The following is a 15,907-nucleotide window of genomic DNA, read 5'->3' as shown; positions in this document are numbered from 1 at the left end:
GGCGGAGGCTGTTCTTGCTGTGAGGTGAGGCAGACCTGGAAGAGCAGGACTAGTAGCAATGGGGTGTCTGTGTGTGTGAAGACAGTGAGCCCTCCCCTTGACCAAAATCAGTGTGCTGGGGGTTAATTCCTACTGTAGAGCCCTCTTGCACTTTTCCCCTTAGTGAAAGGTCTTTAACCGTGCCTGCTCTGCAGCCACTGGTGCCTCTGCCAGAGCTGGGCCGCCGCACTGCGCTCGGCCTCAGCCAGCTGCGGTTGTGTCCTCTGCCTAAATCGCTTTCTGAACTGGCTCCAAGGCTCCGGCTGCTGTTCCAAGCCCCTGTCTTATCCTGCCGTGCATCTGCTCGTGATGCAATTCCCACAGGAATGGGGAAGCGCGGGGAGGAGGGGAGCATGTGAGCAGCAGTGTGGGCAGGGGCTGTAGTATATCCATCCCTACTGAGAATGAGCACAGTGCAGTCCTGGAAATCGGACCCAAAGCTGGTGCCCAGGCCAGCCTCTGCAGAGCAACAGCAGGCTAAATCCCACTGGACAGCCGGATTCCCTGATAGCTGTAGCTCTGAGATATTATGGGAGGAAAATAAACAGATTTGAAGAAATTAAGGGATCTTGGGAAGGGAAAGGATGTTCAGAGTATGAGGACAGGGGTGCTGTGTTGCTGTGTGGAGTTACTTTTTCCTGTGGCTTTTCCTGGACTCTCAGTGCAGTCCATGTTGGTAGACCACTTAGTAAAGGGCCCTACTCAGAGGGAGCTTCTGAAAGTAGTGGTTCAAGTTTTAGCTAATCTTAATGCTCTCTCATGGTAACTGAGGACATGTCCTGTCTGCTGAGGGCTCCCTGTGAGCTCTGATCCTGGCCAAGCTCTGCATTGGCAGGATCCAACTGCTACTGACACCAGCATCAGGGAGTGGGATGGCAGCATTGTGCCCATTTTACAGATCAGGCAAACTGAGGCACCAAACTGTGACTCCCCCGCAGCATCCAACAGTGACCGAGTTTAAACCCAGCTTTCTCCTGCCCTTCCCATGCCCTTTGCCTGGCGCTTTTGGGGAGGTAGATGCCTTTGGCCCTCTTAGAGCAGAGTATTTTCTGGCTAACCTGCTGCCTCTCTACCATCTGCTGAAGTCTGTGCGTCCTTCCAATGCAAAGCCTCTGTGGGAAGAAGGTAAAAGTCATCATGCAGCCAATGACACCAGGATTGGAGAGATTTCAAACGAGGAGGACAAGTGGCCTTTTCTTCTTCTCAGGCTGCACAGCTGTGGGGCTGGCCCCAGCTCCTGTGCACCTAAGGGCAGGCAGCCCTGTGTCCCTGCTTCAGGCTGGCAGGTTCTGATCCCCTTTGTTGTAACCGACCCAGCGTCCCTCTGCCTCTCTGGGGTGAGTGCCCCTGAGGCAGACTGTCCCGGGGGGGTGGCACAAGGCCACCCTTTCCCCAGCACTGAGCCCCGGGCAGGTGTCTACTCTCCACCCTGCATTAGGGCTTTGTGAGGAGCACCCAGGGCTCCTCTTCCATTTGAAGAGATAGGAAGGAGGTCAGAGCTCCTTATCTGTGCAATCCTACCTCGGGGTGTGTGTGTGAGGTTGGTCCCCTTGGGAAGGAGGGATAGAGGCTGCAGGCAGCTTCCATTCACCGGCAGCCTTTCATCCTATGTCCCAGGGCCACAGCCACCCTGTCTCCATCCCTGTTTACTGATGGGGCCGATATGGCCAAGGCAGGAGAGGTTGCAGGTTCTCCTAATCGCCTTGTCACCGGGCCGGACAATCTCAGACACTCAGAGGATGTTTTGACTGCGCTGAATTACAATGTTTGTTGTTTCTCACTCCCAATAATTGACATTTGATAGCGACTACTGTAAAAGCGGCCGAGAGGCTGGGGCTGAGACAGAGGAGAGGCAGAGAGCCGGGCGGTGGGGACCCCCGCTCGCTGTCCCTGGGCAGTAAGGGGGCAGGCGGGGGGGTCCTCAGCCCCTCTCCCCCATGGGGACAGGGTGCGGAGGGGCTGCGGAACCCTCCCGCGGATGCGCTGGGGGCAGTTGCCCTCCGGCAGAGCCCGATCCCCTTGGTTTATGGCTCGGGGTGTTTGTACCCGCCTTGCACTGCTTTTCTGTGCAGGGAAGAAACCGGCTGCTGCCCCCCCGCTCCCGGAGACTCGGAGCGACGGGGTCACCGCCGGGGGGGGGGGGACGGGGCTGGCCCCGACCCCAGCCCCATGCAGCCGGTGCATAGCGGTCCTCTCCGGGCCGTGGGCTCAAAAAGCAGCTTTAAAATTAACTTGGAAAGACGTTAAAATACAAGTGCCGTTTGCAGGCGTCAAAAAGGGAACTGCTGAAATTACGGGAGGGCTACACAAAGCCGGGGGCCGGGGGGGAGCGGCAGGGAAAGGCTCCTGGAGCTGCCGCCGCTGGGGGATGCTGGGGGGGGCCCGGGCCGCCCAAGGAACGCCAGGGACGCGCAAGGTTAAGCCACTCTCTTTAATGACAACTCGCTGATCTCCATCAGCTTGTACAGCAAAGGGAAACACGGACGAACGGGCGGCGGGGCGAGGGGCGGACAGTGCATTCCAATACTAACTCACGTTTTAGTGCATAACCCTACGGGGACCTGGCAGGTCGGAGTGTCTGTATTCCTCGGCCGGGGTGAGGTTGGGGGGGTTTTGTCCTCATCCGTGCGCTGGCGAGAGCTGCTGCCGAGGCCGGCGGTAGCAGCCCCGCAAGGGGAGACCTGGGGGCTGGCGAGATGCTGAACCGGCCGGACAGCGGAGACCGTACGGGAAGTGCAAAACTTAAGTGTGGATCTCAATAATAATTAGTATAGAGTAAAAATTTTTTTTAAAAAAAAAGAGAGTTGCAGGGCTTGGCTGGCTGTTTTCGGGATCAAGTCAAGCAAAATGACCGGCTGCTTTATAGGAAGGAAGGAGGGGAATTACCGGGGCGAGAAGCCCGGTTGGAAGGGGGAGCGAGAGGGCCCGGGGCCGGGACACGGGTCGGGAGGAGCGGGCAGCACCGAGCCTCCCCACACCGTGCCCGCCTGGCCCCCCACGGAGCGCAGCCAGCGCACGAAATACCGAAGACCTCCCCGCTGGAAATGGCCGCCACGCTAGTGAACTCCGCCGGGATGCTACATCGGACCGTCCTCATCCTCCCCCCCCCGCCGCCTGGAAATGTCCCGAGAGCGGCTCGCAGGCGCGGCCGAAGCCCCCTCCATCCCCGGCCCCGGGGTCTCGCCGGTGGCCGTGGTCCACGGAGGGGAGCGGGCTGGGTGCGGGGGGCGGCTCTACCAGGCTCGGATCCCGTGCAACGTGGAGATCCCCGCGTTCCCCTGCGGGATGGGCGTCTGCACCGAATTCAAGTCCCCTACGCTGAAGTTCATGAAGTTGTTGCCGGCCGCCGAGGGCTGCATGGTCTGCACGGACGGGTAGTTGCAGTTGTAGTTGGCGTTGCAGGCGGGGCTGTTGTAGTTGGTGTACGCGGGGTAGGCGTTGTAGCTATAGGGGTTAATGCTGACATTGTAGGGCGAACTGTAGGGAGAAGACTCCCCCAGGCAGGGCTTCCCATCGCGTACCAGTACCGGCACCGCTATCCGCCGGGGGGGAGGGATGCCCACCATTTCCAGGGTCTGATCCTGTCTCTGCCTTTTGCATTTGTACCTTCGATTCTGGAACCAAATTTTCACCTGGGTGGAGGTGAGCTTTAGGACGTTCGCTAGATGGTCTCTCTCGGGAGCCGACAGGTATTTCTGCTGCTTGAACCTTCTCTCCAGTTCGTAGACTTGGGCTTGAGAAAAGAGGACGCGAGGTTTCCTCCTTTTCCTCTGTCTGGGGCGCTCAGGATCTTCCAGGTCCCTTTTCTCCTGTTCCAGGCTCTTGTGCAGGGAACACAGTTCTGCAGCAAAATAAACGGGGAAAGGAGGAAAAAAAAAAAAGGTGCAAAAAAATAAAGCGATGTTCAATAAACTGCAAGTGAGCCCCGGCTCTTCCCCAGCCTTGCTGGGCCTCGGCCCTGCAGGCCGCCGTGGCCACCCGCTCCTGCGGCAGCGGAACCGGCCCTGCCCCGCTCCTTAAGTACCTCTTGAGCAGTTTTCTGTCGGTCTTTTTTTGTTTGCTCTTTCTTTGAAAACAAGGATGCTCTGCGCACTGATTTGAGTCACAACCGCCTGCGCCACAGCCTGCATTTATTCCACGTCGCTTTTGTACCGAATCCCACCCCGACGACCCCGTGAGCCTATGCTCAGCCGGGCGACTTAGAAATTAGATTTGTCGCCCAGTTTCTGGACAAGCTTGAGGCCTCACATATCATCCCGCAGCTTTCCCTGTCCCCTTGGGCAGCCAGCACGGCCACGGCCCCAGCCCTGCTCGGGGGAGCCGCGGGTCTCCGGGCTCAGTGGGACACTCCCGGCAGTGGGTCTGTCCCGCTCCCGCACCGCGGGGCCTGCGAGGGGATGAAGATGCTTTCACTCCCCGTGCTCTTCCTCCTCCGGGCCCCAAGCCCGGGCGCGATGCCTCCCGCCCGCAGCCCCGCACTCTCCGTCCGTCTGTCCGTCCCTTTCTCCGGGGAGCCCAAGCTGCCCTCAGCCGAGCGCCCAGCCCCGGGCTGTGGGTCGCCTTCCCCCCCCCCCCCCCCCAAGTTCGGAGGCCCCCGGCCGGTACCCCCGTTACTCGCTCGCTTTACCTTTCTTGTCCGCCTTGGCGTCCTTGCCCGAGTCCATTTCCACGTAGCTTTTGACATAGTAGGAGCCGGGGAAGGCGGTGGCGGTTTTGGCCGGGTGCGCTTCGGGCAGCTCCTCCCGCAGGTCGGGCAGGGCCGGGGGCTCGGCGCTGTACGTCTCCTGCTTGAAGGTGGCCAGCATGCAGGAGGGGGAAGACAGCGAGGAGAGCTCCATGGGCGCCAGACCGCTCTGATGCTGTTCCAGGTTCAAGATATCCTTGACCGAGAAGGGTGTCGTTGTCACAGGGCTAGGAAACATTGCGGAGGAGAGCGGGGCAGCAGCCGGAGCCCAGGGTCATGGAAAAGTAGGTGAGGAGCAGCCAACCTGGAGCAGTGGTGGAGCGTGGGCTCACGGAGGGGGCACATAGCATTCCCACGAGTAGCCTTGACTTGTGCACTGGAGGCAGGTAGGACCAGACCATAAGGGAAGGGAAGGAGGGACTAGGCAGTTTTTGGGTGACTTTAGCTTTCTATTGGCCAACATTGCAGTGATGGTATGAGAGATGCAAAGTTCCATGTCACCTAATATAGTAATACATCTCAAAAACATCCCCACTCATTTAAAGGGGCGGCACTGTATTTATCCAGCTTTTCCTCGCTGAGTTTGTTGATCCATTAAAAAAAAAAAAATCCAGAATGGCCTAATGTGTACAAAGCTGCTATCTGATGCCATCTATCATACAGTCAGATTAAATAAACAGGCCGGGAGGAAACCATCAACCAAATATGTGCTGATTTCTTTTTTTTTAGGCGAGGGAACGGAGGTTTCGTTTTTACTATTCTGCAATATCCGATCTCAGGAACTAGAAAACGGGAATTCAATGTTGTGAGAAGTGTGCTGAAGGGGAAATCCGTGCTTAAGGTTTATACAGATATTTTTAAGCAGCACAACACCCGCAAAATCCAGCTGATAGGAGAGAGCACCTAAACAGCCGCTGCCTGGCCTTGGAGGGGAAAATGCTGGTTGGGTTCCCACCCCCACCTGTTTGTAAAGCTTTCAAACAAAAAACTAGCACTGTCCAGGGGGAAAAAAAAAAATCAAAACAAACACCACCAACAAAAAACCCACCACCACCAAAAAAAAACCCAACCAAAAAAACCGCGGGTTGAAGGTGTTGCAAAATATACAGGGGTCCTGGGGCCAAGAGAGGAGCAAGGCAAAGCAACCGGCCACTGGGCTGCGGCCGGGAGCCGGGGGCGAGCTCCGGTGCTGGCCGGGTCCCCGCAGCCGGGATGGGCTCACGGCTGCCCGCAGGCCCCTGGATTCACGGGGCTGAAGTGGGAGCTCGTTAATTTAACGCGCTTGGAGTCGTTAAAATAAACCTTAGCGGCAAAGTCGCAGGTTGAGGAGGGGCGTTACAGCGCTTTCTGGCTTCGGGGGGATGAGGAAAAAATTAGGAAAAAAAAAAAATGTAGAAAACCCTCCTCTAGCGCCTTCTTGGGTGCGGACCGCCCGGCTCCGAGAGGCACGGGGGTCGGCTCGTCCCCTGTGAGCCCCGGCGCGGCGGAGGGCGGTGGGAGATAAGGCAGGGGCCGAGGAGCCGAGCGGAGAAGCCCTGCGGGGTGCGGTGAGTTGGGGGGGTCCCTGGGTCAGGCCCTGCCCGGGGGGGTCGCAGGGCGAGTTTTGCAAATCCTTCCTCCTCCCGCAGACGGAGGAAACCCCCCGAGGCGGGTGGAAAGGGGGGCACCTGCCCGCAGCCGCCCTCCCTGGGCTGCCCCTTCTTGAACGTACCTGCTGCTGCTGTCCCCTCTCCCACTCCCCCCCGAGATTTGGTGTCTCGGCACCCTCGGGTTCCCTTCTGGGCAATTTAGGATATTTTTGCGGGCGATGCTGTGACTTTCGTCCCACTCTCTGGGGACCCAGCCTCTTGCTGCAGCCGCCTGCCGGTGTCCTGGGAGCGGTTTGTTCGCGAACCAGATCTGGATCTTGCGATGACAGTTGGAGCGATTAGTGTGTACGGGGAAGCCTGAAATATTGCAATTTAATGAGGGGGGGGGGGGCAAGCGGCCATCTCGCTCTTCGCGGCTGCGCTTCCTCCGGATTTCCCTGGGAAACAGCTCGGAGGGGATTTTCCTCGGTTCCAGTAGGGGGGAAGCGCCCGGGGAAGGTGAGGGGCCTACAGCGGGACTTTGCCGGGTGTCTGCGGCACCCCTTGCCCTCTGCACCGCCCGCTGGTCTTTCTAACCTCGTTGCCTCCTTTTTATTACAAGCTAAGCGGGATAGGTTAGATAAATCCCAAAATAACGGAGCGATCCCCTTCTCCCCACCCCAAACCCAGACCCGCGGCCGCAGGTTCGCCTGCCTCGGCGGCATCCACCTCCCTCGGGGCAGGAGAAAGGGGGTCCCAGCGCTCCCTTCCTCCATCCCGGGCCCAAAACGCCTTTCCCGGGTCAGGCCCGGAGCTGGCAAGGCAGTGCCTGCCCCGGAGGGTCCCCCTTTCCCCGGTGAACCCGGAGGGGAAGGACGGCCCCGAGCCGGTGGGGGTCCGGAGCGCATCCCCGGCGGTGGGCTCCGCGCCCACCGGGAGGAGAGCTGCCGGGCTCCGAGCTGCGACGAATTGAGGACTGACGGGTTTCCTCCAGACCCCCAATCACCCGGCGGCTCCCGATCGATGTGGGCCCGGCTGCAGAGGGTGGAAGTGATTAATTGAACGATAAGCCGGAGCTATCATTTGGAATGTCATTAATGCGTCGGGGAGACATTCATTGGAGACAGACAGCGTTATCTCCGCTTTATCTTCAACAATGCATCACTTTTAATACTGCAGTTTAGAAACAAATGGGGGCTTTAGCCTTAGCCCTTCTCGTCGTGTTTATATTTTTGGAAGAATCACAACTAGTGGGAGTCTCGGGCTCGGCCCCCTGATAAATGAACATTAGCACTTTTTAGAACTACTGTATCAACAAAAAGAGCTGCAGGGCCGCAATAATTGGTGAAAAAGCAAACACTCCGCGAAGAGAGGCCAGGTCTGCTCTGTGTCCGGCTGATTGATGAGTAAGTTACTGACATACAGCAGCTCACGGACTTTCCGGGTCGGGGCTCAGCACCCATCCCCGCCGCCCCCGCTTTCTCCCTTTGCCGGTGCTCTGCAGCAGCCCACCGAAGCCGGGCTCCGGCTGCGGACGGCGTCTCGGCCGAGGGCAGCCGAGCAGAGGGGACAAAGGCGACCGGTTCACCCAGCTCCGGACCCTGCTTGCAGCCCTCAGGCCCCGCGGCTCGGTCCCCGTCCTGGCCAGCCCGGGGCGACCTGGCCGGGTGCCCCGGCTGAGCCCCCGGGGGAGGCATCACCCGCACCTCCAACCTTCGCACAGCGCTTTTCCCCTCCGTGGGGTCGCTTTTGATTTTTGGCCAGCAGGTGCGAAATGAGAATCGCGTTTAAATCACACGCAAAAAAAAAAAGGAGTAAAGGGAGACAGGACCCTGGAGGAGCGCCCCGAAACACCTTCTCCACCCATCCAGCCGGGTCCCGTGGGTGCTACCGTGGGGAGACGGGGGTGAGCAAAGCCGCTGCTGTTTTCCTGGCTGCGAGGGGAAGGCGGGGGGTGCCCTGCTCCCTCCCGCCGCCTCCAGGCTCTTTGCAGGTCGCTCTCGCTTCCCCCCCTCGGGACTGAGCCTGGCCCCCATGTCCAGAAAAGCCCCTCGCAGGAGAGCGTTGTCTTCCACACCCGCTCGTTGCTTCTCTCCGGGATTGCTAAATACGATTATTTTTTTTTTTAAGTTTCTTGCTGAAAACAAACACACACACACCCCCCAACCCCGCAATTAGCTCCTGAGAGCACATCCTCTCTCCCCGAGCTTTCGACACCTAGGACTGTTTAGAGAGGCTGAGAGATGCGGCCTTTTTTAAAAGTTTTCCTCTTAATCCCAGTCGGCTAAGAAGTCCAGGGCCCCCTCCCGCTCTAATTCCCGACTATCTCCCGCGGACTCTGTTTATACCTCACCAGTAAACGCCGGGGTTTGAAACCTTGTCACTAATTGAGTGCTAACACTTCAGGTGCTATAGATTTGTTAAGAGCCAGTAGTCCAGAAATAGCCTATTAGGATTTCCTTGCGAGATCTTGTGCCAATCTCCCGGTTCCCATCGTGGGCGGCGGGAATCGCCGGAACCTCGGGATCTCTGCGGGTCCCCCAGGGCTCCCCAAGGTCTTTCGGCCAGTTCTTTCTTTCAAACGATGGGAAAGGGATGCTACAAAACGGCGAGCCCTGCTTGAATAAATCCTGCCGGCGCGATAGCTGGTCTGCTGTGCGTGTCTGCCGTGGAGGGGTCCCACCGGCGGTCCCGGAGGGGGCCTGGGGGCTGCGGGGGGGGCCGCACTGCGCTGCTGCGGGAGGCGGCTGGGGCCGGGGAAGGGGTTGCTTTCACCCCCCCGCATTTCTGCAGAGGAAAACGGCTTTGGAGCTGTCCGGGCGCTCCACTCCGCTGCAGCTAAAACCTTCGCCTTTTCTTGCTACCTTTTTTTTTTTTTTTTTTAATCCTTTCATATTTTCCCCCCCTTTTTCTTTTTTTTTTCCCTCCGGTCCTTTCAAGCTCTAACGAAGCCCGCTTTTCCCGGCCGCCCCGCTCCGCTCCCAGCACCGGGGCTGCTGGCAGGGAGAGCAGCCCCGCTCCGCAGCCCCGGCCTCGGGCATTGAGCAAGAAAAAGAGAATTTTGACCTTGACGCGAAAGCGGCCTCGGCGAGGGGCCTCGCCTCTGCCCGGTGATGGGGACTGCTGCGCCGTGACCCGGCGGGGGGGGGGGGATGCTCCTCCGGGACAGCCCCGTTCTCCGACGGCGGGGCAGGTGCGAGGGGGTCTCTCCGCTGCCAGCCCCGCTGCTCCGGCCCTGGGGGCTCCTGCCCGCCGTTGTGGGCTCCCAGCTCATCCCTGCCGTGCTCTTAGGAGAGCACCGGGCCCTCTCCCCGCCGTGCAAACCGGCTGGAGAGCGCTGATGGAGCCGAGCAGGCTGATGACAGGGCACAGCAAGGCGAATGCGGCAGCCAGAAAGCACCCAAGTGTCTTCCCTTTATTTCAGGACGATTTATGCGAAGCCCGGAATAAAACCGTCCCGTGTTGTTTCGGTTTTGGTACCCCCACCCCCTGCCTTTCGGGCACCGCTTTCTGCCTCCGTCGGTGACTCGGGCAGGGTGACCTGGGCAGGAGACTTGGCTAGCAAATGTCACCGTGGATTTTCCCCTCCTGCCCTGGGCTCCGTGCCTGGAATCTGACAATTAAGCTGGCTTTTGCACCTCGGGCGCTGGAGGTGGTTTCCCCCCCCCCCCGCCTCGGCTGAAGCGAAAGCTGGGAGCCGGTCAGATAAATCAAAAGCTTTAATTCTACCCTGCCTCTAACTTTTTCTGCCTGTAACTGTGCTGGGTTCGCTAGTGAAGAGAGCGCGATCCGGGATTTCCTCGTCCTTCCCACGGCCCCTCTTCCCAGTACCCGGGCGTTACTGGAGCGATCGCGTTATTAGCGCTGGCTCCAAGACCTGCCGCTTTTCTGCGCTCGAGTAAAAGCTTTTTACCGCGGCCGGTTAATTACAGAAACGCTTGTTCGTTACTTTTCCAAGGGGAACGCACACAGGGCAGAAGCAATACGGTTATTTCAGGGACGGGAAAATTAAACGACCGAAGAGACTTTCACGTTTAGTAAATGCGACAACGGTTTGACACACGCGTCCGGTAGCCAGGACGCACCGGTGCCTAGTGATGGTCAAGAAAACTGTTTTAAAACCAAAACACCTTCCAGGCACTACGAGGCGTGGGCTGTTTCGAAGGACAAAGCTCTAAATGCGGCGGGGCTGCCCTGCCCTCTCCCTCGGAGCTTTGGCCCGATCTACCCCCCCCGGACGGGAGGGTTCCCACCGGCTCCAGTGGGAATGGGAGCAGCGCTCGGCTGGGAAGCCTGAAACCGCCGCAAGGATTTCAGGGTGTTTGCAGCTTGTCTGTCCGCACGATGTTTTCCAGAGGAGATAAAGGGCTGACTTCTCGGATACTTCCTGCTAGCCCTGCAAATCCGATCCGTCTTGCGATGTCACCATGTGCGTTTTGCGCTCCCGGGGAGCCCGGGGGGGGCCGTGCCGGGCCAGGGCAGCGGGGCCCTGCTCTGACCCCCCCCAACCCCCCCCCAAACACCCACCCCCGGGATCTGGGTCTGCCCTTGGCCGCGTATGCGCGGAGAAGGGGAGCGCAACCTTGGAGGCGCAGGTCGGGGGGAGCCATATTTAACGTGAGACGGTATTCGGGCTTTATTTGTCTTAAAAGTGACACACACACACACACCCCCCCCTCCCCGGAGGAGATGAGGGACGGGCAGCGTTGCCGGCCACTGCCCTGCCCGGGGGTGCCGGCTCTCAACCCGGCGGGCGGCGGCAGGTTTCGCCCCGGGATTCCGGCAGCAGGACGCGGAGCGGAGCGGACCCTCGGGGATCAGCTCCGCCGAGACGGGTGGGAGGATGAAGAACCCGGGCGAGTAGAGTTACAGAGCCCTGACCCCCCACCTCTGCTCCGGCGAGGGCCCAGCCTGTGACCCACAACCGGAGAGGCATGAAATCGGCTGCCCCGAGGGCGAGCCGTGGGACGGGGCGGGAGGGGGGTCCCAGTCCCCGCCGAGCTTCCCCCTCCGTTCCCGCGGGGCCTCGGCGGGGTGGGTGGCTCTGGTTTTTCCTCCCTGTCCCCCTGCACCGGGAAGGCGGCTTCCCGAGACGCGGCCCCGTTTCTTTCCCCGCACTTGCCGCCGTGCAGCTGGGGCTGCCCCGGGGGGAGGCACGGGTGGGACGGGACGGGACGGGGTCTCACCCCTGTCCTGCAAAATCCCCCACCCGCCCCAGGGTGGCTGCCGCTCCTGGCGGGAGTGCCGGACGTCCTCTAGGTAACAATAAATCAGTTCTAAAAAACACAACCACCCTCCTCCCCCAAACAAACAAAACCCTCTCCAAACTCAACAAAAAAACCCAACCACCACCAACAAAACCAAAAAGGGAAATAACCCCCACCCCACCCCGGGATGCTCGGACCCGCGTTCTTTTTTTGCCCCGAGCCGGGCGGGTTTGGCGGAGCCGGTTCTTCCTTTCCCAACCTTGAATTCTGCAAATTCTTGCAGACAACGGGCTCCGCGCAGGGCGGCGGGGCCGCTGCCCACCCCCGTGGGGCTCCCGGGCGGTTCAGCCCCGGGAGCAGGATCAGGTCTTTGAGTCGTTCTTTTTCTCCAAGAGGGGAAATTATCCGTTGTTCTTTTTTTTTTGTGGCGGTCTGACGGGGAATGGGTGGGTTTCTCCGAAGGGTCCCTGTTTCTGCATCTTCTCCGTAAAAGTAAAACCTCGAGCACTCCCGCTGCTTGTTTTGCAGGGAGAAAAACGGTTGGGAATAAATCCATGCAAAATTAAAATACGTGAGAGAGGAAAACTGGCAAATGTACGCGCGGGAAAGTGTTTTCATCAGCCTGATGAATATACAATTCACCGAACATAAAATATAATATATTTCAAGTGTGTGTCAAGAAGAAAAGGGTAGAAAGAAACGAAAATCTTGCAAAAGTTCTTCTAGATTTTTACTCTCCCCGCCCCCGGCTAAAATTTCCAAGTTTCGAATATCTTCACAAGTTTCTTTTTAAATTTCAAAGGAAGGTCGCACAAATAAAACCAGATCTGCATTTTTCCCCAACCCCTGCATTAATTATCAGCCCGTTTTTCAGCGGTAGAGGGAAAAGCACCATTTAAAAGGCAGCCTTTTTTTTTTTTTTCTTTTTTTTTTTTTCTCTTGGAGCCCCAGCAATACTGTAAAAAGAAGAAGGGGAGGAAAGGAGGGAGAGTTCCCCGCGGTGCCTCGGTGCCTGCCTTCTTCCCTGCCAGAGCTGCGCGGTGTGCCGTCCGTTTCCAAGCCCAGACACCGCCCGCCTTTTCTATTTGTCAATTAAAGAACAAAATAATCCAAGTGAAATGCACGAAACGTTAAACGCCCTTTTATTTCGTGGATAGGGTTTATTTCTTACAGAAATTGGAGGGATTTGGGTTTGGCTGTTGGTGTTTTCTTACGGTTTTGCATGCTTTTCTCCCGGGCGGTCTTCTGGGGTTACTTTTGCTTTATAATTGTACCGTATCTTTCGTGCCTGAAAGCTAAAATTAGTGAGAGGAGCCGGCGGGGGCTGGGGGCCGCGCTGCTTTTGGAAAGAGGGGATCTGTGGGGAGGGATGAATCCGAGGAGCTGCCCGGGGGAAGGGGCTGGCCGTATCCTGGCGTCCTGCAGCCCGTCGGGATGCTCGGGCTGAGAGGGGCACCGCAGCCTGCAGGGGATGCGGGGACAGAAAGGAAAACCTGGAACCTGTTATCCCGTGCCACTGAAAAACCCAGCCCTGGCTCTCGCTCTTAGGTGTCTTCTGCACAAAGCCAGGGGCTTGGAGCACACAGGGGTGTCTGGGGCCAAGAGGGCAGCGGGCTTTGTTCAGTGCTGATTTTGTAAGCTGGGACGGGGTCCCCAGCCCCTGGTTGCATTATCGCTGTGCTCAGTCTCCTTGCAACCCCAGGGCTCCATGTCTCCAGAGCTACGCAGCTCCAGGGTTACGTGTCCCCGGGGCTGCACATCCCCAGGGCAGCACCTGCTGCAGCTGGAGGGAGCGCTGAGGGGGGGGTGCTGGAGAAACATCACTTGGGCCCATCTTTCAGGCCCTGTCTCTCCAGCTCTCTGAGGCAGTGATTTGGGAAAAGATCCCTGGGGAGGCAGTGCAGGCTTTGGGGCACCTTCAGATTGAATGTTAGAGCATGAGTCAGAAAAGATCCCTTCCTCCCCTTTCTGTTGGTTTTTGACCCTGGCCCATTGCATTTTTAATATGCAGCCCTGATCGGAGCTCAAGAGGCTATTTCCTCCTCCAGTGTTTCTCTGGGCAAAGAGGCACCAACAGATTTTTTCCATAATGATGAAAACATCTGGCCGTCTCCGAGCTGTCAGGCTCTGCATTGCTTCTTCCCAGATGCCTTCTCCACTCCAACCCTCCGGCTGCCCCAGCGCAGCCCCTCTGTGCCCGGGGCACTCGCTTGGGCAATGCACTCCCGACCTCCAGCTCCAGCTGAGAGATACTCGACACTGCGTCTGCACAGGGGCACCGAAACCTCCAGGATCCTCACTGTGGCTCCTTGGGTTTGGAAAGGCATTTTAGGCACAGCCAGCCTGGGGAGGTGGAAATCCCTGTCCCAAAGTATTTTCTGAGGCTTTTTCCCTTCACTGTGTCCAGCAGAAATTGTTTCCCCCACTACCCCCATCCATGTAGTTTAGGATTAGCTGCCCTATGGCTTCCAGCCCTCCTGTTTGGCAGAGTCCATCCCGGAGAGGAGGGGTACATCCTTGCTTTCAGCCAGGGCCCTGAGCTTCACCACCCATGCTGTCAAAACATGCTTTAGCAAAAATGTGCCCTTGGTTTTGCGTGTATCGGAGCTGGATTATGCATCCACTTTTAAGAAAAATAAAAAGACTGTAAACCCCCCAAAGAGAAATAAGGAAATATGTAAGCGCTGATTCAGTAAGATCCTAAAGTGCTGGTCAAATTTTAAATATCTGAATTACAAGGATCACTCATGTGCTTGAAATACCATAACAGAACTGAGGCCCAAACTGGGAACTCTATTACATATTGTGATTTAAAAGAAAAAAGTCATGAAACTGAACTGCTCCTGGAGAGTGAACAAAGGTACATCCAAGTGGAATGACTGAAAAAATAAATACTTTCTTAGGCCACAAGAAAACACTCTCAAAGGTGCATTTAGCTCCAAACAGTCAGAGAAGCCTGAGCCCTGGCTAGGGTGACTCTTAGAATTTCAGTATTTAAAAAGGAAAGGGGGGATGTCCTATGTTTAAAAATATGACTTTACTTAGTCCCAAAGAAGAATAAACAAAGCAAAGGCAAAAACCTAAAGGCCTCTAGAGGAAAAAAATGTATTTAACCACAATTCTAAACTATCCTTTTCCTTCTCCCTCCCCACTTTAAAAAAAAATAGACAAATAACAGCTAAGCTCAAAACCATTGTGTCATATCCCAGCCTCTCTAGCTTTGCTCTCATTGATGCCAAAGTTCATAAAATAACAATAAGTTTTACAAAATATGAACCTGATCCAGTCGTTCAGTCAGGCAGTGCCCTGCACTTAAGGTGACGGAAGTTGTGGCAAAGCAGAGCAGAAAGTGACCATGTATCTCCTGTCTTGGGAACTTAAAATTCATCAGGGATGTGAAACCTCTGCTAGTCTGATCCTTGGCTGCATTAGTGCTGAGACTTTAGGTGTCATGCAGGAGGGGGCAATGGACTTGTCACTGCTGGTGTAACTCCATGGTGGAGATCTAGTGGAAAGAGTAGATCCATTTGCTTAGTTGACTCTTTCTCCTGTTCTCATCCCCACCACATTTATTCTGAATGACTTGTTAGCATTAGCTGGATTAAAGTTCCAGTAGGATAAAATGTCCTGCAATGCAGATTCCTATGCTACATTTTGATGTGAGTAAATGATGTTTGCTCTGTGTACTTTTTTCATGATAAGCTCCAGCAGCCCTGGAGTAAATCTGCATTTTGAAAAAGCCTGTTGTATGACTGGAGTCTGAACTACTTTTTGTATGTATCGCACATGAACAAAAATGAGGCAAAAGGGACATCGTGCAAGCTGCAAAGTCAGGCACTCGGCACTCAGGATGTGACTCTCTGTTGTGTACATTCCCCATTGGGCTTTTGGTTTTGTTTCAGCTTTGCTTTTTTCCTAAAGCTTCTGTCTCACAAAGTGCACGGGATGCACAGTGTTTGTGCAAAAAGCAGCCATTCAATATGTACTTTTATCCCTTCTGTTGAGCTCCAGGCCTTGTTCCACAACACGCTGCTAAACCACAGAGACAGAGCTTTTTGGTTCCTCTTTCATTTCAGGGGTGTCTGAGTGCTTTGAAAGGACAAGTGGTTCTGCCTTTGCCTATCTCATATGTGGGGAGGAAATAGTCCAGGAGCTTTACCCCTACTGCCTAAAGAATTTAAGGTGTAGAGTTTGAGATTAAAAGCATCCATTGATTTGGGGTACCCCATGGGAGAGAGCTGCAGTGTGAGTTAGAAGTATTTTTGATGTTAAAAGATGCTACAGTCTTCTAAGTAAGTAGAAAGCACAGAGAAACTGCTATTTAGCAGCGTGCCTAACACGGCTACGTTTAGGGCAATTCTCATGTAGGTGACAAAAATGTCTGTTCCTGGTACAGACAAGGTCAAACC

General features: G+C 56.4%; 1 protein-coding gene across 1 annotated transcript; it reads right to left on the bottom strand.

The window, feature by feature from the left end:
• Positions 1-2,369: 2,369 nt before the first annotated feature.
• On the bottom strand, positions 2,370-6,568 carry NKX2-5 (NK2 homeobox 5). The gene is made up of 2 exons (XM_075057054.1): positions 4,667-6,568; positions 2,370-3,880 (listed from the first exon to the last, which is right to left on the bottom strand). The coding sequence occupies exons 1-2, from the start codon at positions 4,959-4,961 to the stop codon at positions 3,273-3,275; spliced, it is 903 nt and encodes a 300-aa protein (XP_074913155.1). The 5' UTR covers positions 4,962-6,568; the 3' UTR covers positions 2,370-3,272.
• Positions 6,569-15,907: the final 9,339 nt, after the last annotated feature.

Source organism: Buteo buteo, chromosome 24 (assembly GCF_964188355.1).
Source record: "Buteo buteo chromosome 24, bButBut1.hap1.1, whole genome shotgun sequence".
NCBI lineage: Eukaryota > Metazoa > Chordata > Aves > Accipitriformes > Accipitridae > Buteo > Buteo buteo.
The sequence above is the reverse complement of the archived record's forward strand: the minus strand, read 5'-3'. Positions and strand labels throughout refer to the sequence as shown.

Excerpts from the sequence above, each read along its gene's own strand:
- NKX2-5 (XM_075057054.1), bottom strand. The coding sequence starts at position 4,961 with ATGTTTCCTAGCCCTGTGACAACGACACCCTTCTCGGTCAAGGATATC. Across the intron at positions 3,881-4,666 it reads CGCCAAGGCGGACAAGAAAG|AACTGTGTTCCCTGCACAAG; the intron begins GTAAAGCGAGCG and ends ATTTTGCTGCAG.